General features: G+C 50.2%; 3 protein-coding genes across 5 annotated transcripts; 2 read left to right on the forward strand and 1 right to left on the reverse strand.

Moving 5' to 3' along the window:
* The first annotated feature begins 121 nt into the window (after positions 1-121).
* Positions 122-9,362, forward strand: SLC35G2 (solute carrier family 35 member G2). 2 transcript variants are annotated; one of them, XM_054166273.1, is made up of 3 exons: positions 122-397; positions 6,521-6,594; positions 7,288-9,362. In XM_054166273.1, exon 3 carries the CDS (start codon positions 7,310-7,312, stop codon positions 8,528-8,530), a length of 1,221 nt encoding a protein of 406 aa, XP_054022248.1. In that variant the 5' UTR covers positions 122-397; positions 6,521-6,594; positions 7,288-7,309; the 3' UTR covers positions 8,531-9,362. The 2 variants fall into 2 exon arrangements, with proteins under 2 accessions (XP_054022248.1, XP_054022249.1); XM_054166274.1 differs by having other exon boundaries at positions 122-379.
* Positions 9,363-9,371: 9 nt separating this feature from the next.
* Positions 9,372-14,781, reverse strand: SCLY (selenocysteine lyase). 2 transcript variants are annotated; one of them, XM_054166272.1, is made up of 12 exons: positions 14,527-14,781; positions 14,324-14,424; positions 14,018-14,174; positions 13,541-13,668; positions 13,295-13,459; positions 12,835-12,941; positions 12,438-12,474; positions 11,976-12,059; positions 11,709-11,811; positions 11,455-11,530; positions 10,721-10,840; positions 9,372-9,896 (listed from the first exon to the last, which is right to left on the reverse strand). In XM_054166272.1, exons 1-12 carry the CDS (start codon positions 14,567-14,569, stop codon positions 9,776-9,778), a joined length of 1,242 nt encoding a protein of 413 aa, XP_054022247.1. In that variant the 5' UTR covers positions 14,570-14,781; the 3' UTR covers positions 9,372-9,775. The 2 variants fall into 2 exon arrangements, with proteins under 2 accessions (XP_054022247.1, XP_009909678.2); XM_009911376.2 differs by having other exon boundaries at positions 9,805-9,896; positions 10,648-10,840.
* Positions 14,782-15,464: 683 nt separating this feature from the next.
* LOC104309988 (uncharacterized) lies at positions 15,465-19,335 on the forward strand. Its single transcript, XM_054166799.1, has 2 exons — positions 15,465-15,615; positions 16,708-19,335. Exon 2 carries the CDS (start codon positions 16,741-16,743, stop codon positions 17,587-17,589), a length of 849 nt encoding a protein of 282 aa, XP_054022774.1. The 5' UTR covers positions 15,465-15,615; positions 16,708-16,740; the 3' UTR covers positions 17,590-19,335.
* The last annotated feature ends 1,516 nt before the right edge of the window (positions 19,336-20,851 follow it).

A 20,851-nucleotide genomic window follows, 5' to 3' on the forward strand; every position in this document is an offset into this window, starting at 1 on the left:
TGCCAGGGTGACGGGAAACCGCCGGGGTGGGGGGGTAAAGACAGGCGTTGAGACAGGTGTCTGTCGCGACAGAACATGGGAGGAGCAGGCGTTCCCCCACTCGGGGGGGCGGTCCCCAAGTCGGCTGGGTTAGGCGTCGGGGGCGCGGCCCCGGGGCGGTGCTGGAGTGTTCAGTCCTTGCAGCGGCAGTAGCGGTTTTGCAGTGCCCGCTGCCGCCCTCTACCCGTACGCCTGGTGCTGCGTCCGTCCCCTCGGCGGCTCATCTGTGTTGGGATCGTGGCGATACAACCCGGGGGCTGAGGGGAGCCGACGTTCTCCTACCATGGGAGAGGCGAGGAGCGGCCACTGAAGGCGCGGCGGCTGGAGGCGGCGGAGCCGGGTGGGTGTTTCGGCACCGGTAAGTGTTTCGGAGCAGGAGCCGGGGGCGAGGGAGGGAGTCCAGGCAGCGACCGCAGCAGCGGCCACTCGTGCGCCTCCTCCCAGACGAGAGGCCAGACTTGCCCCGGGCAAGTGAGGCCGTTTTAAGCCTTAGGGAACCCTCTGCGTTCTCATGGAGAGGCCCCGTTTCTCCTGCTCCGTTAGGCAGTGCAGACGGGATAGTTTCTGCCGCGACTTGTGCCGTCTTCCACATCAGACTCCCCCGAGCCTCCTCGTCTCCTTTTTTCCACCTGTCTGTCCCCTTCCTCCCCCCGCCCCCCCCTCCCCCCCGAGAATCCTCATCCTCTGCTTCACCAGGTGGTTTACACTTCACAAGATCAAAAGCAGAAGCGCTAAATCGGTCCCGACCTGGCACCTGCTCTGGGGAACACGAACCTTGTGCCTTCCTGTGCTCTGCTCCAGCCAGACCCCTCTTGATACATCACTCAAGGCCTTTCTGATGATACCCGTGTTTTCATGGGCTGTAGACTTATGTTTAAATGTTGCTGTATTCTTCATTGTTCTCTCATGCCTGGAGTTGCTGTCTGGAGGTGGTTCTTTGGATGAAGGGTTTTGGAATGGGAAGTTTGCAGATGAAGTGGCTCTTCTTCCAAAATCATTTCATGCAAGTATTGCTGCGAGCTGCAGCAGGGGTAAGTTGGCAGCAGCCGACAGACACAACCACAGGAAGTAAGAGTTGTTATTTCATGAAACCAGCTGCATTTGAAGCCCCAGGAGAGCAAGAGGATAGGTTCTCGAAAACACAGGAAGGTAAAGGTGTCACCTGAAATCCCATGTAGCAACTTTGGTGAGCTGGCACAAACGCTGTTGGGCCTTAGGGAGCAAAATATCAGGAAGGTGCTGATGATTCATGAGGTTTCAGTGTGGGTTTGTATTTGTGTACTCTGAAGAGTGGACTCTGCCCTCAGGCACCACTGCTGGATGTGACTTCAATCATTTGGAGACACTGGACATGGGTTTGTTGGTTTCTGTGTAATGTTTGTTCTTATGCTTAAGTACTAAATATCCCTTTTGTGTAATTCCTCTTTCATTTTCTTAGATACTTCCATTATTCATTAATAAAGATGTGGGGTTTGTTTAATGGCTCTATCGGTGATCTGGATGGAAGGCATTGAGGCACTCTCAGTAAGTTTGCAGATGGCACTAAGCTGGGAGGAAATCCTATCTGCTTGGGGGTAGGAAGGCTTTACAGAGGCAGCTGGACATGCTGAGGTCCGTGATATGAGGTTTCACAAAGCCAAATGTTAGGTCCTCCATTTGGTTCACAGCAATCCCATGAACGCTTCAGGCTTGGGGCAGAGTGGCTGGAAAGTTGCTGGGCTGAGAAAGACCTGTGAGTGCTGGTTGACAGATGACTGAACATGACCCAGTGTGTGCCCAGGTGGCCAAGAAGGCAAACAGCATCCTGGCCTGTATCTGGAACAGCATGACCAGCAGCACCAGGAAAATGATTGTGCCCTGTACTCAGCTTTGACGGGCTCACACCTTGAGTACTGGGTTCAGTTTTGGGCCCCTCACTACAAGAAAGACATTGAGGTTCTGGAGCAGGTCCAGAAAAAGGCCACCAAGTTGATGAAGGGTCTGGAGAACAGGTCATGTGAGAAGCAGCAGAGGGAGCTGGAGTTGTTTGGTCTGGAGAAAAGGAGGCTGAGTGGAGACCTTCCTCTGCTACTCCCTGAAAGGAGGTTGTGGTGATGTGAGTGTTGGTCTCATTTCCCTAGTGACAAGTGATAGGATCAGAGGAAGAAATGGTCTCAAGTTGTGCCAGGGGAGGTTTAGGTTGGATATTAGGGAAAAATGCCTTTGCTGAAAGAGTTGTTAAACATTGAAGCAGGTTGTCTAAGGTTGTAGTGGAGTCACCATCCATGAAAGTGTTGAAAAACAATGTGGACCTGGCTCTTTGGGACATGGTTTAGTGAGCATGGTGCTGCTGGGTGGACAGTAGGACTTGATGATCTCAGAGGTCTTTTCCAACCCTAATGATTCTATGATTCTGTTCTTTGCATATATTTTTAACAGTTGGTCAGTATCATCAGACCATCTTGCTAAACAAAATAACAGGTACTCTGATTTTCCAGCATACACTTTGTTAAATAGTTTAAAAGCCTGGCAGGATTGTGGACTCTCAGTGACATCTGCTGTGTCTGTTGTGCACTTTATGTTGCCTTTTCCTCCCGCTTTTTCCCATAGTGTTAGACTAGTCAGAGCTCACCAGTGTGGATCCCTTAGCATGTGCAGTTGCCTGAACTACCAAGCACCAGAGGAGTCCCCAGACAGGTTAAGGTGTATTAATGGAGAGGGTACTGAAAAGGGAATTGAGGAGATTTTGCTGCACTTGGTAAGGAATCAAATTAAGAACCTGTGTGGTGAGGAGACAGTGCCCTGTGCACAGAAGCACTTGGTGAAGCTGCTGTAAATTCAGCTCCACGGGTTTAGCAGGGATGGATGAATCTTCCAGACATACACTATTCAGGGAAAATTATCAGTCTATAGTTACTATCCAGAGACTGCTTACAGCCCTCTGTTGACCTCAGACTAAGCTGGTCAGGATCCAGGGAAGAGGCCACAGAAGAAGCCCTGGCTTGTCCCTGCAAGTCCTTGCCGTGCAGAGTGCGGGGACAGCTGACTGCTCCTCCTTGCCTTCAGAAGGACTGCGACTGCTGCGTCTGCAAGTCTTTGATCATAACGTTTCAGTCGGCTGGCTGATTTTGACTGGCAGAAGACGAGAGGATTTTTCTGTGAGTGTATGGAAAATTGGTGGTTAGGATCAGCAGCCACGCCTCAAAGCCTTAACTCCTTCAGGCACAGCAAGAAGGTGGAGAGCTCAGCCTGCCATGCCAAGTAGTCAGATGGGGTATAATTGCTTATTTCTGCCTTGTGACTTAGCATGTGTGCAGTGACTGGAGTGGAAGGGAGAGGTGTTTGCAGGTTTTTTTCTTTAAAAAGATTCTGCTAGTGCTTTGTAATGTTTAGTGAATTGTTGTGATTATTCACCCATCCGAAAGCAGTGTCCACACTCTAGCAGTCGGTGATTTCCGTGACTAATAGTTTAAATGGGCGTCCCAGAGTGCCGTTTGAATTGGGAATGTTTGTTTTGTGCTACAACAAGAGAATTTTGCTTAATCTTCAGCCTTGTATTAGACTTGATTCAAAATGAAGTTGTTTATCATAAAAAATGCAAATAAACCATTTTACGGTTCCAGATACGAAGTTTTCTTGTGATCTCTACAAAAGGCACAATCAGAAGGAGAAGCATCAAGTTCTCTGTGCAGACTGTGCTGACTTGTGTTTATTCTAAATTTGTGTCTGGGACAAACGTCATGGATCTGGGAGCTGCACTACTCTCAGCCTCCATTGAAATTCTGGGTGACTAAGAAAAGCAGGGTCACCAAAAAGAGTACCAATAAATGTACCGTGTGAGAGCTGGCAGAACGTTTGTCATATACCCCATGTGTAGATAATAATAAATATTAGGTTAAGCACTCATGTTAATTTTTTGTTCTTTGTTACTTTTCATCTCCTCCCTTTCTCATTTCTGATGCATTTGCCCTTCCAACTGTTAGTGCTGAAGAGTACTGGAGGGAATACAGCATCTGTATGTGACAGCCATTTTGAGCTACATGCTCGTGATCTATTGTTTTCCTCCAGAGACATCTCCTAGTACATGACAGGTCCAGTACTAAATTTGCAACTGCATTTTGTGTCTTTTCTATACCTTTTTCTATGTTGTGGGGTTTTTTTTGTTAAGAAAATGTAATGTAAACTCGGGAAGCAAGAAAGATGTCATTATGTGGTAATGGTCAGAAATTGGTTGGTTTGGGTTTGTTTTTTATGAGCCAACAGTTGCAGCATATACACAGCTGTTTCTGAGTGAAATTATTTGAGTTTATACAGCCTAAATCCACTGTCACTCTAATAGCAATGCCTGTCATGCACCTTTTGTCTTCTTTTCCTCACACTTAATAAAATACATTATGCCTTAAATCAACCTTATTTTTCTTACGATGTGGGGACAGCAAGGCAGAATTGTGAATGGGTAACAGAATAAAAATGCTAGGTAAGAAAAACTCTGCTTGTGAAAATCACTGCTTTCCTGGACCCTGAATCTGAAACTGACAAACTCTCTGAAGAAGTGGTGCAAGTAGCAGGTCAGATTTCTGGGGTAGATTTCTGGATGGGTTGTTTGAACTACCGCTCATGCAGGTGATACCAGCTCTTGTCCTCTATCTCTTGCCTCGGCGTTTCAGCTGTTTCTTCTCAAGTTTCTTGCAGTATTTAAACTACTCTGATGGGCACTTCTGAATACTGGGTACTTCAATGGTGTACTGGATATGCTTGGGTTTTTCAGGCATGCTTGCTGAAAATGAATTGGCAACAGGAACGTGTCCTGCACAGGCAGGAGTATTTCTCCTCTGCAGACCCTGGCCTATAACACCTACCGATCTCTGCTTCAGTGAGGTATAGGGCTGAAAGCATCATCTGCCAAGTTATGTGGTCCTCCAGCATAACTCACTTAACTAGTGCAGGTACAAACTGGTGCTGCTGCCTTCCTCCGGGACTGGGACTTGCTGCCTTGCCCTGCTGCTGCTCATAACAATCCCCACTAGGCATTTGCTCTGGCTGCCAGAAGGCTACAGCTTAGCTTGGGTGTGGATGGTGATTCAATAAACATTCAGCCCTCCGGGAAAAAGGAATGTCCCATTTGAATGTAAATTTTTTTGGTAGGAGACACAGGCAGTGCTTGGCTGTCACAGATTGTGGATGGAGAAAATACAAAGGCTTCTGAACCAGGCCACAGTATTTTTACATTATTTCTCTGCAGAGCTCTTGCACCCACTTTTACACTGCCTTTTGATCTGCAGCTTCACTGTTCATCCCCATTGTCCACTTGGCTGTGGTCTTGCACCTTCGTGGCCCTCCTGCTTGGTGCGCTGGCACTCCCTGTGGACAAGGACTCCAGGGTTGTCCATATCCTGCTGACACCACAGAGGCTGAACCGCTGCTGCCTCGGCTCTGGGGGACGAGTGACTGGATTGGGAGGATGGGCCTTCCTAGACATCCTCTCCTCCAGTGCTGGTGAGGCAGGACAGCAGGCAATGGATGAATTTTCTTGTTGCTTACCTGTAGGAACCTTAGGCTTACAAAGCCACCACTTGTTCTTTGGATTAGTTCCTCCAGCAGTTCTGAGAAGTAGCTAAAGAATGGTTTTGGCAAAATGACACCACTTTCTCCCCATTTAAAACTTTTGGGGGTTTCTGGTGGTGTGGGGTTTTTTTTTTTGTTTGTTGGTTTTTGTTTTAGGGATTTTTTTTTCAGAATGAGAGAATGGTAGGGGTTGGAAGGGACCTCTGGAGATCTAGTCCAACCCTCTGCCAAAGTGGTGTCCCAGAAATGGATTCTTTATGAAGTGTGTGAAGTCCACACACAGAAATAACAAGTTTATTGCTGAGTTTATATCATGAGCAAGCAGGCTAATGCCAAGCAGCTAGCACATCTTGTAAGACATAAACCTGGTCTCATATACAAAATGGTAATAAATAAGGCAGAAATTTGCCATCCCCTTATCTAGCTGTCTTTTGGGACTGCCTGGGACTTACCCAGGTGCGATACCACCTCCCACTCCCCACCCTTGGTTGTGAAATTTTGAACTTTTGTTAACCCTTTTCTTCTTGACAATACCTTTGGTCTGTCCCAAGGGTCATAGAATCTTCAGGGCTGGAAAAGACCTCCCAAGATCAAGTCCAGTCTTCAGGGATGGGATATTCACGTTGTAATTAGACCATTTTAGCAATCCTTACATTACATCTTCCTTTCTCATCTTACTCCTTTTAAGCTTAGTGTCCCATTATTACCCTTTAAGTATCTCTCTCAATCTTCCAACCAAAGCAGGTTCACCCTAGGTAAAGAGGCAGCAGGGCTGCTGGGTCCCAAGGAGCATTGCCTCAAAGGCATGCTAGTGCTTCTCAATTTCTCAGCTTTGAAAAAAAAGTGCAGAATGTTTCATGCCTCCCTGGGGTGTTACTTTCTGTGCTAAGGTGATTGTAACTTTATCTATTTGAGAGCATCTACTCTTTCTGTTTAGGCACCTGGACAAACATGTAGATGACGAAGAGGTGCTTTCCCCTTCTGGCTTGTGGTTAAATCTCTCAGTCACAGGTAAGGTCTATTTGCTGGAGTGAAAAGAAGGCAGGGGAAGTCACATTTCTCCTGCTGCCACTCTCTTTGGAAGTTGTTGGTGGGGGGTTTTTTTTGCACAGATGGTGAAGGGTGCTGCAAACCCAAACTGATCTCAATGACATCCCCATGCCTGAATTAAACTGGTCTGGTCTGTCACTTTGGGCCAGAGTATTGCTCAAAAATGTGTAGTTTATTCACATGCTAACTCTGCTGACTTGCTTAGGGGTACTCCCTATCTCCCTGTGTTGCTGTCAGTCTAGAAACAAGGCCGTTGCCTCCTCCAGCCAAATTTCTTCTGTAATCTTTTAACATTAATGAGCAATTAGCAATAATTCATAATTGCAGGGTATTTGCTGCCCAAAACTCTTAGTAAAAGAACTTTCTCACTGGACTATATAACTAAAATGCAATTTTTGTTCTATATATAAAGAGAATATATGTAATTTGCAGAAACTAGTGACTAAAATGAAGCTCCATGGCTGGCTTTTGAGGAGAACCAAATGCCAATCAAAGGTAACTCACAAAGCAAAGCCAAGAATGACCTATTAGCACTTGGACCTGGTTGGAAAAAGCAGCTTGTAAACACTAAAAACATGCAAATACTGAAGATTTTCTTGGTATTCATTATAAAATAATAGAGAGTGCTTCACCATTTATTTTTGTTTTCTTAAGACCAGGACATTTCTCTGAGGAAATGGATACGTCTTCCCAAAAATACTCAGTCAAAAAGCAAGTGAAAATTCATCCTAACACAGTAACAGTCAAATACACTTCTCATTATCCCCAGCCAGAAGAAGGGTATCAGGATGCTAACGAAGATACTGGAGTATTTATGGACAGTAATCCTAAGAAAAGACTACTGAGTGATGGGAAAAAGAGAGAGAGGACCTTTTTTGGTTCAACAGACACCAAGCTTCAGCCAGCACAACTGCTAAAACCCAATGAGATTGGGCATTTTCCTGAAGGAAATACGCTGCAGTCAAGGAAAATGTGGGTAGTCCTCTTTGGATCTGCTGTGGCTCATGGATGTGTGGCTCTAATTACAAGATTAGTTTCTGATCGTTCCAAAGTGCCATCCCTGGAGTTAATTTTCATCCGTTCGGTCTTACAGGTGCTGTCCGTTACCGTTGTGTGTTATCACCACGAGCCTCCCTTTGGCCCCAAAGGCTACAGGCTCCGTCTCTTCTTCTATGGGGCCTGCAATGTTATCTCCATTACCTGTGCTTATACCTCCTTCTCTATAGTCCCCCCCAGCAATGGGACCATAATGTGGAGGGCTACCACTACAGTATTCAGTGCCATTTTGGCTTTCTTACTCATAGATGAAGGAATGGCTTACATAGACATAATTACTGTAGTTGGCAGCGTGTTTGGTGTTTGTCTGGTCATGATCCCAAACATTTTTAAGGAGGAAAATTCTTTGCTGAACACCTGGAAGGAAGCTTTTGGCTATACCATGACTGTTATGGCAGGTTTGACCACTGCTCTTTCCATGATCGTCTATAGGTCAATCAAAGATAACATCAGCATGTGGACAGCACTATTCACCTTTAGTTGGACTGGAACAGTGTGGGGAGCATCCACCATGTTCTTCCTTCAAGAGCCAATTGTCCCACTGGATGGAGAAACCTGGAGCTATCTCCTTGCCATCTGCCTGTGCTCCACAGCAGCCTTCCTGGGGGTCTACTATGCCCTGAGCAAGTTCCACCCTGCTTTGGTCAGCACTGTACAGCACCTGGAGATAGTTATTGCAATGGTGCTGCAGCTCATTGTGTTGCGGGTCTTCCCAGGTCCTTATGACCTTGTTGGGGGAGCAGTTATTTTGGTTAGTGTTTTCTTCCTTGCCTGTTATAAACTGTCCTGGAAGAATTTAGGACAAGATTATCAGGAGATTGTGGATTCTTCCATTAAATGAATTGCAGTTTTGCCATCTGATTCAGGCTATGTGACTACCTGAAATTGAAGTATGCCAGCTCTGTGGTGTTCTATAGCGTAGAAGCCAGGTCCTCTCTACTGTTCAAGTTCACAGCTGATATAGCAATGTTGGGTATTTCCAGACCTCCATGACAGTGAATTCATTGTAATGCATACCAGTGTTTTGTCACACAAGAAAGAAAAGGCTGTTGTTTATCTCTGCACATAGGGGGCATGAGCAGGAGCACGTGCTGGCCCACAGACGTGCAGGCCAGGTTACCTGTCTGTCCTCACCTTCCCTGGAAGTGGCAATACAGAGACAGAGGGATTCACCAGTGACTCCTTCCTGTGCAGCGTAGCAGCAGGAAAATGAAGAGTAAAACCATTAAAACGTTCAACCAGTGTTCATATCCTCTGTAACACTTCTCGTGCTTTGGCTGCAATGTTCTAAATGAAGTGATGCTGATATTTCTGTGGTGAAAACATGCATTTCCTGTGTGCATAAAGCCTAAAGCAGTAAAGCTTTTTGTGCTTCACGGTTACATTTCTGCCTGAATCAATGCAAGGAGCCCAGACCTCCTGTGGGGGAAAGAGTGCCCCAAAGTTTGCATCTCCAGTTTTGCCACAGCTGGGAAAGAAAGTTCCTCAAGGACTCTAAGGTCCATGATAGATGATTTACTTCTGAAGCAAAGAAATATGGAACCACCTCTTTCTGAAGGAGGTTTCAACTGTTATGCAAGGGAGGGAAAAAACAAAACCACCAAACCAAACAGCAGAAAGGAAAAAGATTGCACTAGAGATTGGGGCAGTAACAGTGAACAACCTGGCAAGAACCTAGAGACCTGAAGTCGGGGTGCTTTGGTCCTACCTGAAGTTACTAATTAGATTTACAACCCCCCCAGTGTTTTATGGTTCCAAATACTATGCCTAGCCATGCCAATACATAGCTAGTAAATAGAAAGGCCCATGCCTAAGAATCTGTGTCCATGGGCTCCATGCCAGCCGGGACTGGCTCCAGCAAAGTGTGCCTCTGTTGTGGGACACAAGTATTGTCTGAGAGAAGATACATCACTGAGATTATCCCAAGCAGTTCTTTTCCCCAGGCAAAATAGATTTTACTTAGGAAAAAGCCACAGAAGCAGCAGTCACTTTTATTCCTATGAATACCCAGAGAGACCAGGTTCCCCCCATCAGTCAGCCCAGCCAGCGACACTCCTGATCAATGAGACGCTTGTGTCCTCCAGCATCAGCGATGAGAGTGACTGCCCAGACTGCGCAGGGATGACATTTCCTCAGGTGTTGGCATACAGGGCTGCCCCAACATTTCCTTTAGGAGCACATGGAGCCGGCAACAGGAGCCTTGGCCACTGTAAGGACAGGAGGAAGAGCAGGTAGTGCAATGCAGCTCAGGGCCCTGGCACAGGCAGAGCAGCTCCCTGCCCGGAATATTGCTGTGCTTCTATCAGCTCCTTGTTTCCCTCTTGGGCAGATGGTCTTCCCGCCTCTGAGGGGTAAGATGGCAGGAAAGCTTCCTTGGTAGAAAGCAACCAGGGGAAAAGGCTCCACTGTTTTGCTCCAGGAAGAGTTGAGCTCTGAGACTCCACCATGCCAACATGCAGGCATGCACACAGTCACCTGGCTAGGTGCTGCTGAGCAAGGACCACCTGACAAGCCTCCCAGAATGCCAGCACTATGCAGTGGGAATTAGAGGGTCCTCCCTCAGCAAGCTCTTGATGAGCTGCCCCAGCTCAAAAGCAGCAAAGCCTCCTCCTAAGTACAGCTCCCTGTTGCCTCCAGCCCCTGTGCTACCTTCTGTGCTGGAGCCAAACACATTACAGAGCTGTGTGCTGGCCCCACTGCATTTCCTGGGAGCGCAAGCTGATACATGGCTGAACAGAACTAAGAGCATGTTGCTGCTGAAATGTATGATCCTGCCTCCTCCTCCTGTCACCACTAACCACCCCCTCCCCAGTGCCCAATCCATGATCACAAACTGCAAGACAAGGCAGTTCAACTTAGGAATCAGGCATAAAATGAATCCTGTCAAAACCTGAGCCCAAACTGACACTGAAAGCCAGCACTCAGGGGCCAAGCAGAACCCAATCCCATCCCAAGAACCTGGGTGATGGCTGGGAAGCAGTTCCTGAGGGTCTATGAAGCTTGATTCTGGTCCAGCTGTGCCACAGCTTGCCTGAGGTCCTGCACAACCAGGTCCACATCTGCCCGGGTGGTGTCTCGCCCCACGCTCAGCCTCAAGGCGTTCTGTGCCACATCATAGGGGATTCCACAGCTGAGCAGAATCGAGGAGGGCCTGAAACAGGTACAGGGGTGAGCAGGTTTAACTTGAAGGCTAAGGAAGCACATGCATTGCCAGAAACCTTTACTAAGATTGTGTATATCTGTCAATGCCCTCCAGGCAACCCTGCTCACATTCCAAATGCACCTGCTTCTGACAGGCTTGTTGCCCTGTGGTGGAGCTAGCTCTTCTCCTCCAAGAAAGAATCTCTCCTATGTCCCCAGGAGTTTGCAGCTCTGCAGGGTATTGCTCTAGACCTGGCCAAAAGCACTTGCTGTCTCCACACACCCCTGAAGGAGCCTGCTGGAAACCTAAACTGGGCTTGAGTGGGTATGCCAGGCACACGTGGACATAGACTCTCTTCTGGCATCAAGCATAGAAGAGCACTTCCAAGCTCATCTGGATCACCAAAGCCAGGAGGAATAAAGTCCTTCTAAGCTGTTCACATTATCAAGTGTTCCAGCTGACTTCTTCACATCCCTTCAGCCCCTCAGGAAAGCTCTGCACCCTCTTTGCTCCAGGTGATGCTGCCGATGGCCATCCACAGTCCCTTTCACTGTCTTTATTCCCCTCCCTGCCACCCACTTTTCTCTGAGGGTGCCCTGGGCCCAGCAAAGCTGGCTCCTTACCGATCTCCTTTCTCCGAGTGGCAGGCAGCCCCAACGCTGGCGAGAAGCGTCCTGCAGCGGGACAGCACCCTTCGCCCTGCAGCACACACAAGCACAGACCTCCCAGCGCCTGGGCACTAAGGGCCACTGCCTGTCTTATCTCCCTGCCCAAGCCACAGCTGAGCACCTGCCAGTTGCTAGCCACAGGGTGCTGTGTAGGGCAGGTGCTTGGCTCCATGGGCACCATCATGGGGCAGTGGTGGGGTAAGAGCTACCTTGAAGACCTGGGCCCAAGATGGAGAAATTAGAGGTGTTACAGAGTCGCTTAGAGCCTGTAAAGTGACTGTTGAGGTGGATCCTCTGCTTCCCAAAGGAGGCCTGGAGAAATCAGAGGGCTGTGAACAACTTTGGGTTTGCAAGCAGCTCTGTGTGATGAGAAGGTAGCAGGGCCAGAGGGACAAACCCAGCCTGGTTCCAGGCCCTGCGCTCTGCTGACTGAGACATCAGGAAGTGAGAGACAAACAGGAAGCAGGTCTGCTCACCTCCAGCCTGGCCTCCAGGTAATCCCTAATATCCCGCATATGAGCCTCATAGACCTCCCAGTTCTTGCTCACTAACTCTGCAGCCTGAGGAAAGAAAAACCCAGACAAGCTCCGTCAGTGACCCCTTGACACTTCCCTCCATGTGTGGCCCCTTATGGCATGTGAGTCGAGCCTGGGAACAGCCTCTGCAATCACCAGGTCCCCTCTGTGCCCCAACAGCTTCTCAGTGCCTTGTGCCAGGTGAGCAGCATGGCTGTGTAACTGCCCACTGGCAGGGCTGCACAGCCTGCAGCAAGTGCTTCAAAGCCTCTCCTTTGACTGGCAGCACCAGTAGGTCACCTGTCCTTCCGCACCTTGAGTCTGTCACTTCTAATGACCACGAAGCACAAGCAGCTGGCTCTGTGCTGACTCCAACAGGCAGCACCTCCAGGAACCACTCATCCATGATAATCATTGACTCACCTGGCCAAGGCCAGCAATCATTGGGGTGTTCTCAGTGCTGGAAGAAAAGAGTGAGCAGTGAGTTATTTCTCCAGGCCAGAAACTCAATCTTGAGGCACAGACATTCCCTGCCACAGGACCCCTCACTGCTGACAGCGGGTCTTGGGCTTCTATTTGGGGTACTCAGGAAGGGGCCAATTCCACCCTATGCTTCCTCCTGCAGCAGAACTTTCATAGCAGGCTCCCCCCATTCCCAAGCACACATCCATCTCCCTGTGCTGAGCTCCTGCCCCAGGGCTGGCAGGTGATAAAGCTGCCAGGTGATAAAGCTGCCAGCTCCGCTTGGACTAAGTACCCATGTGCGATTCAGCCACTAGCCTATGGCCCAGCTCTCTAGGCCACCATTCAGCCACCTTACCCTGGCCGGAAACTCCTCTCCTGTCCTCCTCCAAAGAGCATGGGGTGCAGCGGGGTTGTGGTGCCAGGACCACGCACATACAGTGCACCAATCCGTGGGCCATAGAACTGCAGGGAGAAACAGCTGCAGTGACCCTGGGGACACTGCCAGATGTCCCTTTACTGTACTCCTGCCCAAGTCTGAGTGCCCTCCAGTGCTGAGCCCCACCCTCATCTCACAGGCTGCTGCAAAGCTGTCCCTTGCCTTCAGCTTCCTTCTGCTCCCCATTCCAGACAGGCTTCCCTGACTCACATGAGCCTTGTCACCCATCTGAAGACAGTCTTCAGAGCACCACCCAGCAAGAAAACTTTGGCCACCAATGATGTATCAAGCTGCAGGGAGCATCCAAAGTCTCCCTGGCACCTCCAAAGAGATGTCTTAGTGGGTGAACAGCACATGGGCCAGGTGAACTGGGCCATACCTTGTGTCCCACGATGGTGAGGTAGTCTACCCCTAGCTCCTGGACATCCACACGCCCCTTGCCAATCATCTGTGCTGCATCTGTATGTACCAGGATCCTGGGCAGCCCCTCTGCCACCCTCTGCACATTGAGGGCATGGATGCGCTGGCTCAGCTCCATGACAGGCTGGCAAAAGGGAACAACATCTGTGTTGTTTTGCAAGGATGTCCCCACCCTGTTGCGTGTGTCTCCATCACACAGACTCACCATAATGACCCCAGTCTCATTATTAGCCAACATGATTGAAACTAGGCAGGTGGTTGGCCGGATGGCAGCAAGGACATCATCCACTTCAGCGCGCCCACTTTGTGGGGACACAACTACAAAGGTGGCTTCTGCAAAGTAAGAAACAAGCCCTGGAGTTTCCTGGGAAGCCTGACAGCACCCAGAACTGCCTGCACCCCGCTAAGCCAGCAGGAGAGCTGTGCTGGCAGTAGGCATGCAGAGAGCACAGTGGCTCTTGTGGCCAGTGCTGAATGCCAGTGGAGGTAACACACAGCTTGAGGGAATGGGAGCACCATGCAGAGAATTGGTGCTCATTTTTGGCAGAAAGGGGAACATCAAGGAAAAAGCAGGTTCCTGTCCTTCTCTGCAAGAATCACCCACAGAGAAAAGCACCCCTGCAAATGCCAGTCCTTAACCAGACATCCTCAACGTGCCCCCTACAATCCCTCCGCAACTCACCTGCCAGGCTCTCCTTCACCAGTTGCTCCAGCAGCAGGCGAACAGAGTCATGCTCCACATTTGATGTCACAATGTGTGGCATCTTCTGGCCATCCCCTGGCCTGCTCTGGCTTTCACAGAAGTGCCTTAGGGCAGCGTGGATCACCATATTGTTTGCCTGAAGAAAGGCAGAAGGGAAAATGAATGTTCAGAAAGAGTACAGCACCCTTCATCCCGACCTTTCTCATTGCTGCTTGTTTGAGGTGGCAGGCAGGGAGCACAGAAAAGGGGGTCACTGCTCTGCAGTGAGATCTTGGATGCTCCCACCTCCGTGCCTCCTGAGGTAAAGATGATGTCCTCTGGCCGGCCTCCCACCATCCTCGCCAGGCTCTCCCGGGCACTACGAATGAGGTCCTTTGCATTCCTGCCTGTGGGATGAGACCTGGCAGCTCAGTCATGGGCTCCCGTGGCCACAGGGGTTGACCCAACTACGGCAGGATGCCAACGTGGCAGTTCCCCCATGTCCCTACCTGCAGGGTGGGAGCTGCTAGGGTTGCCCCAGGCATGGTGCATGGCATCCCAAACGGCCTGGGCCACCTCAGGGGCCAGGGGGGTCGTAGCGTTGTAGTCCAGATAGACTCTCCTGCAGGGGCAGGTGGTGGGTGAGAGGGTGCAGAGGGCAAGGGAAGGACCAGGGAAAGGTAGGTTAAGGCCTCACCCCTCCGGCACATCGCATCGTGCCTCTGTCAGCTCCGTTCCAGTGCCCATCGTTACCGTCACCGTACAGCTGCCACCACTCTGGCACCACGGAGCAGAGACGTGTGGGAACCTACAGCAGAAAGCAAGCAGCTACCCTAGCTACCCTGCCTACCCCACCGTCTCGACACCACCAATAAAAGCTCTCCCCTTCCGCTCCCACCACCACAGATGAGCTGCCTGCTGCCTGCCCCACTGCCATCATGCGTACCAACGAAGCTCCTCTATGCTTCCCCCGTCACGACACTGACCAATCAGCTCCCTTTCCCCTGCCTCACTGTAATAGCATCCACCAATGAGCTCCTCCTTTTTGCCTTCCTCCCCGCCATGATTCCGCCCAGCCACCTATCGTCTCCCCGCTGTCTGGGCAGCAGCCAATCAATGCCCATCCTCGCGGCCCGCACTACGCCCGCCCATTGGCCGGGAGACACCCTCTTCCCCCCGCCCCGGCTCCCAAAGCCCCCAGGGATTCCCATTGGCCCCTGGAAGCGGCGCTCGTGGGTGCGACCAATAGATTTCGTCCGGGGTCCACGCGCAGGACACCTCCTCCCCGCCGTCAGGGGGCGCCGCCGGACACAGTGGTGGTGTCACGGCCTGGCGGTGCCGCGCGCTCACACTCACGCGCCGTTCCGTCCTCCCGGTGCGGCCAGTCCTGCGGCTGGTGACGTACGGAAGACGGGCACGACGCGGGGTGTACTTCCGGCGTGCATCGCTGGCGTGCGAGAGGTCGGGTCGGCCTTTCCGGGAGAGGGCGGGAAGAAGACGCCGCGGCGCTGCCCCTCTCCAAGATGGCGGCAGCAACCTCGGCCTGTTCCCCCCGCTCCTTCCTGCGCAGGCTCCGCAGACCCCCCTCCAAGATGGCGGTGAGCCCCGGGGAGGGGAGGGGCCCGAGCTGGGCCGGGGGCAGGGCGGGCTAGGCTCCGCCGACCCCCGCCCGGGGCCCGGGGCCCGCAGGAGATCTCATGCAGGGCGGGCGGGCGGCGTCCGGGGCCTCCGCGGCTTCGCGCTGTGACTCAGCGCTGCGGGGGACCCAGGACCTCAGCAGAGGAGACGGCCCTGGCCCTGCAGTCTCTGTGGCGGTCCTGCTGCTCCCCGCCTCCGGGAGACGCCAGCTTGAGGCGGGGGTTCTGAAGCGGCTGGAGGCCCGTTAGCCTGCTCGAGGCCCGCGGCGGGCCCTGTGTCAGAGGCGGGCGCGGGCCTCATGGCTCCTCTGCCTCTCCTTGGCTGGGGCGGCGCTGGGCGGAGGAGCCGAGCCGCAGCCGAAGAGCTGCGGGCCGGGATGCCGCTCGCTTCGGGCCCCCCGTGCCACATGCGCGGGCCGGGAAAAGTGCCAGTCATCCTGCGGGGCAGGCTGGGCCTAGGCAGGGCCGCGGCGGGCTGCGATGAGTAATCCTCAACCGAGGCCTTAGTGCTGCGGGCGGTGTCGCAGTCAGAGGACAGGGAGAGGTGGAGGGCAGTGGGAGGGCGAGCTGGTGTTTGGGGCTATTCCCGAAGAAGGGGCAAAGCGAGAGGCGCCCTGCGGAGGGTAAAAGTAGCTTGGCAGTCTTAGGCAGCCCCGTATCGGCGCAGAAGTCGTAGTGCGTTGCGGCGCAGCCGGTGTTGAGGCGTGCTTGCCTTCGCCTGCCGGTGGTGAATTCTGGCGCCCTAGGCGGTCTTGATTTACTGTAATTTATAATGTGAAGTCCAAAACCAATTAAAAACTAGTTTACATGAACAAACACACCGTATTAGGTTTTAAAAACCGCACAGCGGAGCAGGATCCTCTCGGCGTGCAAATGTTGAAATGGGCTGGGCTAACGCAGCAGCCATCCAACAGCAGTGGAGTGCACCATAACACCGCAGATCTTATTGGTCTGAGTACATTTTCTCATCTGTTTATTTTTGCTGCAGAAAAAAAATAATAGAAAGTCTTACTTGACTTTTTTTTTTTCCTCCCTCCTCCCCTCATCTTTCAGATTATGTCATAACTACACGATAAACGAGCAGTGATGGAATCACTGGATACTGAGGTGAGAGCACGGAAGACTCTGGGGACTGTTGAATATGTAGAGTCTTCAGGTTTCACCCAGGGAGTCCTGCCGACCAAGAAGGATGTGGTTCAGAATATGCTGTATTTGCTGCAGCCCAAAAGAGCTGGCCAAGCCCAGCGGTCCAAAGAGGATGCAGCCCAGTTGCTTGCTGAGCACCTGCAAGAGCACTGGTTGGTTTGCAACTTGCACACCATTGCAACGCAAAATATAAAGAAACTTATCCTCAAAATGTATGAGGAGTTTACCAGATTGTATCAGACCAGAAAGCAGAGACAGAACAAGGCTTTTACCGAGCGAGCCGACAAATTCAACGAGAGTTCAGAGAAGCTCTTTGATGTATTTTGTACAGACACAGAGATGAGAAATAAGCTGGAGGAATACAGTGGAATAAAAATGACTAGCATTGAGTGGAAATTTCTTGAAGATCAAAGAAGTGAAAGAAAAATGTACTATGAAGATTTCACAGACAAGCAAGAATTGAAGATGATGGAAAGAAGACAAAAGATACAATATCTGGAGCACTTCAGAAAACTTGCCAAGGAGGAGAGGGAGGGAAACAAAGCCAAGGAAGCAAAATACAAAAGTGACGAGCAATCAGACGAAGGCACAAGTGTGGATGAATCCTACCCTGTGGAGGAGGAGAATGGAGGAGCTCCAGCCTTCTCGCTGCGGGGCAGAAGGAAGCGCCGGTGCACCATGACTCCTGCCAGTGCTCCCATGCCCCTGGAGTGCCAGCATATACGGATGAGCATCAGGAGAGTTAGGCCTGGGTTCTATGAGACTGTGGAGAAGGTCCAAAACTGCTAGCGCGTGCCACGGTCTGCAGGTGGGGCTGCTGGAGTACGAGGTGGCAGTGCACACATTAGGCAAGTTTGAAATTCCACCCTCAATTGGAAATGATTGCCAGAGCTCAGGAACATCCTGCCTCTGGGGAAGAGCACTGGGACAACAACAGCAGCAAGGACTGAAACACATGAAAAGCTGAAAGGATAAGGAGGCGGCAGATAATGATGCAAAGGCACAAACCTAGCAGATGGTCTAAGGTTATGCAGCATATAAGTCTCTTCCATGGTCCTGTCCACATCAGATGGGTTTTGGAAGTCTCTCACCATTTCTGAGCCGGGGTGGCCTGACAGTTTGAAACAGGACTCGCATTTACTGCAGGGAAATAACTTGGACTTGTTGCTAATAGAAAGTTCCATGTGCTGAAAAGCCCTAACTCCTCCTAGTTTAGGTGGAAGCAAAGGGTGCTTGGCCCCTTACAGCAGAAGGGAGCTGGTTTTCAGCTTGTAGTATCAGGTCTTGAAGAGGTGCCATGTGGTTTTGTGGAGGGATTGTTCTCTTGCTTCAGGAGGGGGAGGGCAAGACCAAGAACCATTTGAGTGCTTTGGCTTTAAAAGCATTGGTGATTCAGAATGTTTTATTCTAGATTCTATTTTAACAGTGTTTCCTTGATGAGTTTTAACCTGAAGTCCCTCATCTAGCATCTGAGGTGTGAATCCCAAATGAAGTAGTGTTTTATCTGTCCAGGTGGGTTCAGATGGGGGAAGGATGCACATTTCCTTAATTAGTTTTAATATGGGAAGAATTTTATAAACTCTTATCCTGCCTTCCTAGGATTTAAGGAGGAAAGAAGCCTTCCCAGGTATGAGTAGGTGTGGCATTTACAGCAAAAGGCATCTGAGCCTGGGCATGCTTTTCCACCCCAGGTCCATGCAGGCCAGCAGGGTGTGAGGAGTAGCTCTCCACCCTGAGTGTGAACAAGCGTAACCCTCTTGCCCAGGTACACCCTGAGCAGTGCCCTGTCTGTGATTTTCAGACACCCGCAGTATGAGAGTATCTGCTGAATTAAGTTAGAGTTGCTTTACTGGTTTCTAAAGACGAGAGCCTTGAACTTTCAGTGAAACCCAGTGCAGAGATCTCTGGTGAGATTCCCAAGCCCTGCCAGACCACACTGAAAATGAAAAAACCCCAAGTCTATTTGTCCACAGAGGTTCTCTGGTAGAAAAAGCATAAACTTGCCTGGTTTTCAAATTTACCTTTCAGTGTGAATGTTGGTTTCCCCACTCCAGTATCTCAGCTTTTCCCCATTTCTTTCCTCTCTGCCCTGGACATCATATTACTGACATGAACTTCATGCTGTTTCATTCTTTGGCTTTTGCTCCCTTTAACAATAAATGCATGTATGAATAATTTTGACAGTTCCTTTAGTTTTGATGAATCAGTTCCTGGACTGTTTTGAAGTCCTATGCCAAAGGAGGAATGAAACACAGATTTGCTGCTGGTCTGACTGGGACACAGCAGAGCCAGTGAGTGCCACAGGCAGGGGCCAGGCCCCTGCTGCTCTTGCAGGCACCTGACTACCTGTGCTCTGTCCCTCTGCCTGCGGATGGATCCGTCCGGCTCCAAGCGATGCATCAGCTTCCCAGTGACCTTGCTTGTTAGTAATTCCTGGGATCCTTACTCTGTGTCTCTAAGATGTTCTTTATGGTAAGTTGCTCCAAAATATTTAGTGAACTCCGTGTACTCCGCCTCACTCGTAGTGTTGCTACAGGTTTACTAGCACGTGCCACCTTCTGCAGCACCCTTCAGCCTCTGCTGCTTGAGAGTTTGCAGCTCGCTCTCTCCTCTCTCTGACATGCTTCACTGACTTCCCCGTGCAAACTGTGTCACATTTAAACTATTTGCCTTCCAGCCCTGAGGTGCTGGACTTGAGCCTCTCACTGGGCTTTTACACCAGCAGCTCTGTTTCAGCAGGGAATATAGCCAAGCTCGGACCTCCCCGAGGTAGATTTTTGTTGTTTTTTAAATAACTGCTGTAACCCCTCCCTTTGTATTACAGATATAGCTGACAATAGAAGTGCTCGCGTGTAAAGTAAATCCACCAGGGTTGACTTGACTATGGAACACAGCTGTTTAGTACTTTATGATTTTCAGGGATTCAGGGAACTTAAGATTGTTGAATTTGACTTCCTGTACGCCACAGGAAATTGCATTTCATTCAGAAGCCCCACGCTCAGCCTACTAGTTCCAGTATAAATGATTTGTCTTGCAGAGCTGAAGACGTTAGGAGGCTGCTGTCTTCCTCAGTTACACGATTAGTGGTTTGTCATCTTTGCTGATTGAAAAAAGTTAAATAAGGGGAAAGAAAAACAAAAAAAAAAAGTCCAACCATCTTCCATGCTGTGATTCTTTTCATGACATCTTGTACAGGCTGAGCAGTGTTTATCGCATTTAAATCATATTTGTTACTTTTAACTGGGTTTGACTGTGGATGGAGCCAAAGCCTGGCTCTGTTTCTGCTGCAATGGGGGAAAATTTCTAAACGATGTATCTGATTACTTTTCTTTGGGACCATGGTGCCTTTTTAATCAGGACAGTAAATCTTGTCCCAGGATTCTGTACTTTTGTACGTTAACAGTTGTTGACTTTCCTTTTTTGGTGTGTCCCAAATAAATTAATATAACTGACCTCTGGGCTTTTGTTTCATCTTTCTAAAGGGGGAGGAAAGAGGAAACTGAAGCTAAAAGAAATTTCTCTGCTCCAGCTTTCCCTCCTGGGCTCTTGGAGGAGCAGCTCTGAAGTGTGCTGGTGGACCTGCTCTCATCCAGACACTGCAGGACAGCCATAGGGCAGCTGCTAAAAATGGGAGTCTAGGACTGGGACTCTGCCTGGAACCCCTTTTTTAACCAAAAATTCCAAAGCCTGGAGCAGCCAAAGGTGAGCAGAGAGGTATGAGACCTCTGCACGTCGTAGCAGCATTTCACTTGGGCTTTTTGTGTCCTTCAGGCTTGGGGAGATGGGTATTGGAGACAAGTTGTTCCTCACAGGTGGGCTTTTCTGCCTTTTCTGACTGGTTGAGGGATGTGTTGTATGTGATGAGCACAAGGCAGGTGGTGTTTGCACTGTGGGATCTTGGCAGGGAAGGAAAATGGGAAAGGAAGAAATGCTGGAAAAGGACATACTTGTTTCAAAAGGTTTTTGCAAGAGGGAGGGAATCACGATGCATCCCAGGGGCAACAAGTACTTTTGGTGAACAGCAAATGTCTGATTTAACTAGGCGTTTGTG

Source organism: Dryobates pubescens, chromosome 13, assembly GCF_014839835.1.
Source record: "Dryobates pubescens isolate bDryPub1 chromosome 13, bDryPub1.pri, whole genome shotgun sequence".
Classification (NCBI taxonomy): domain Eukaryota; kingdom Metazoa; phylum Chordata; class Aves; order Piciformes; family Picidae; genus Dryobates; species Dryobates pubescens.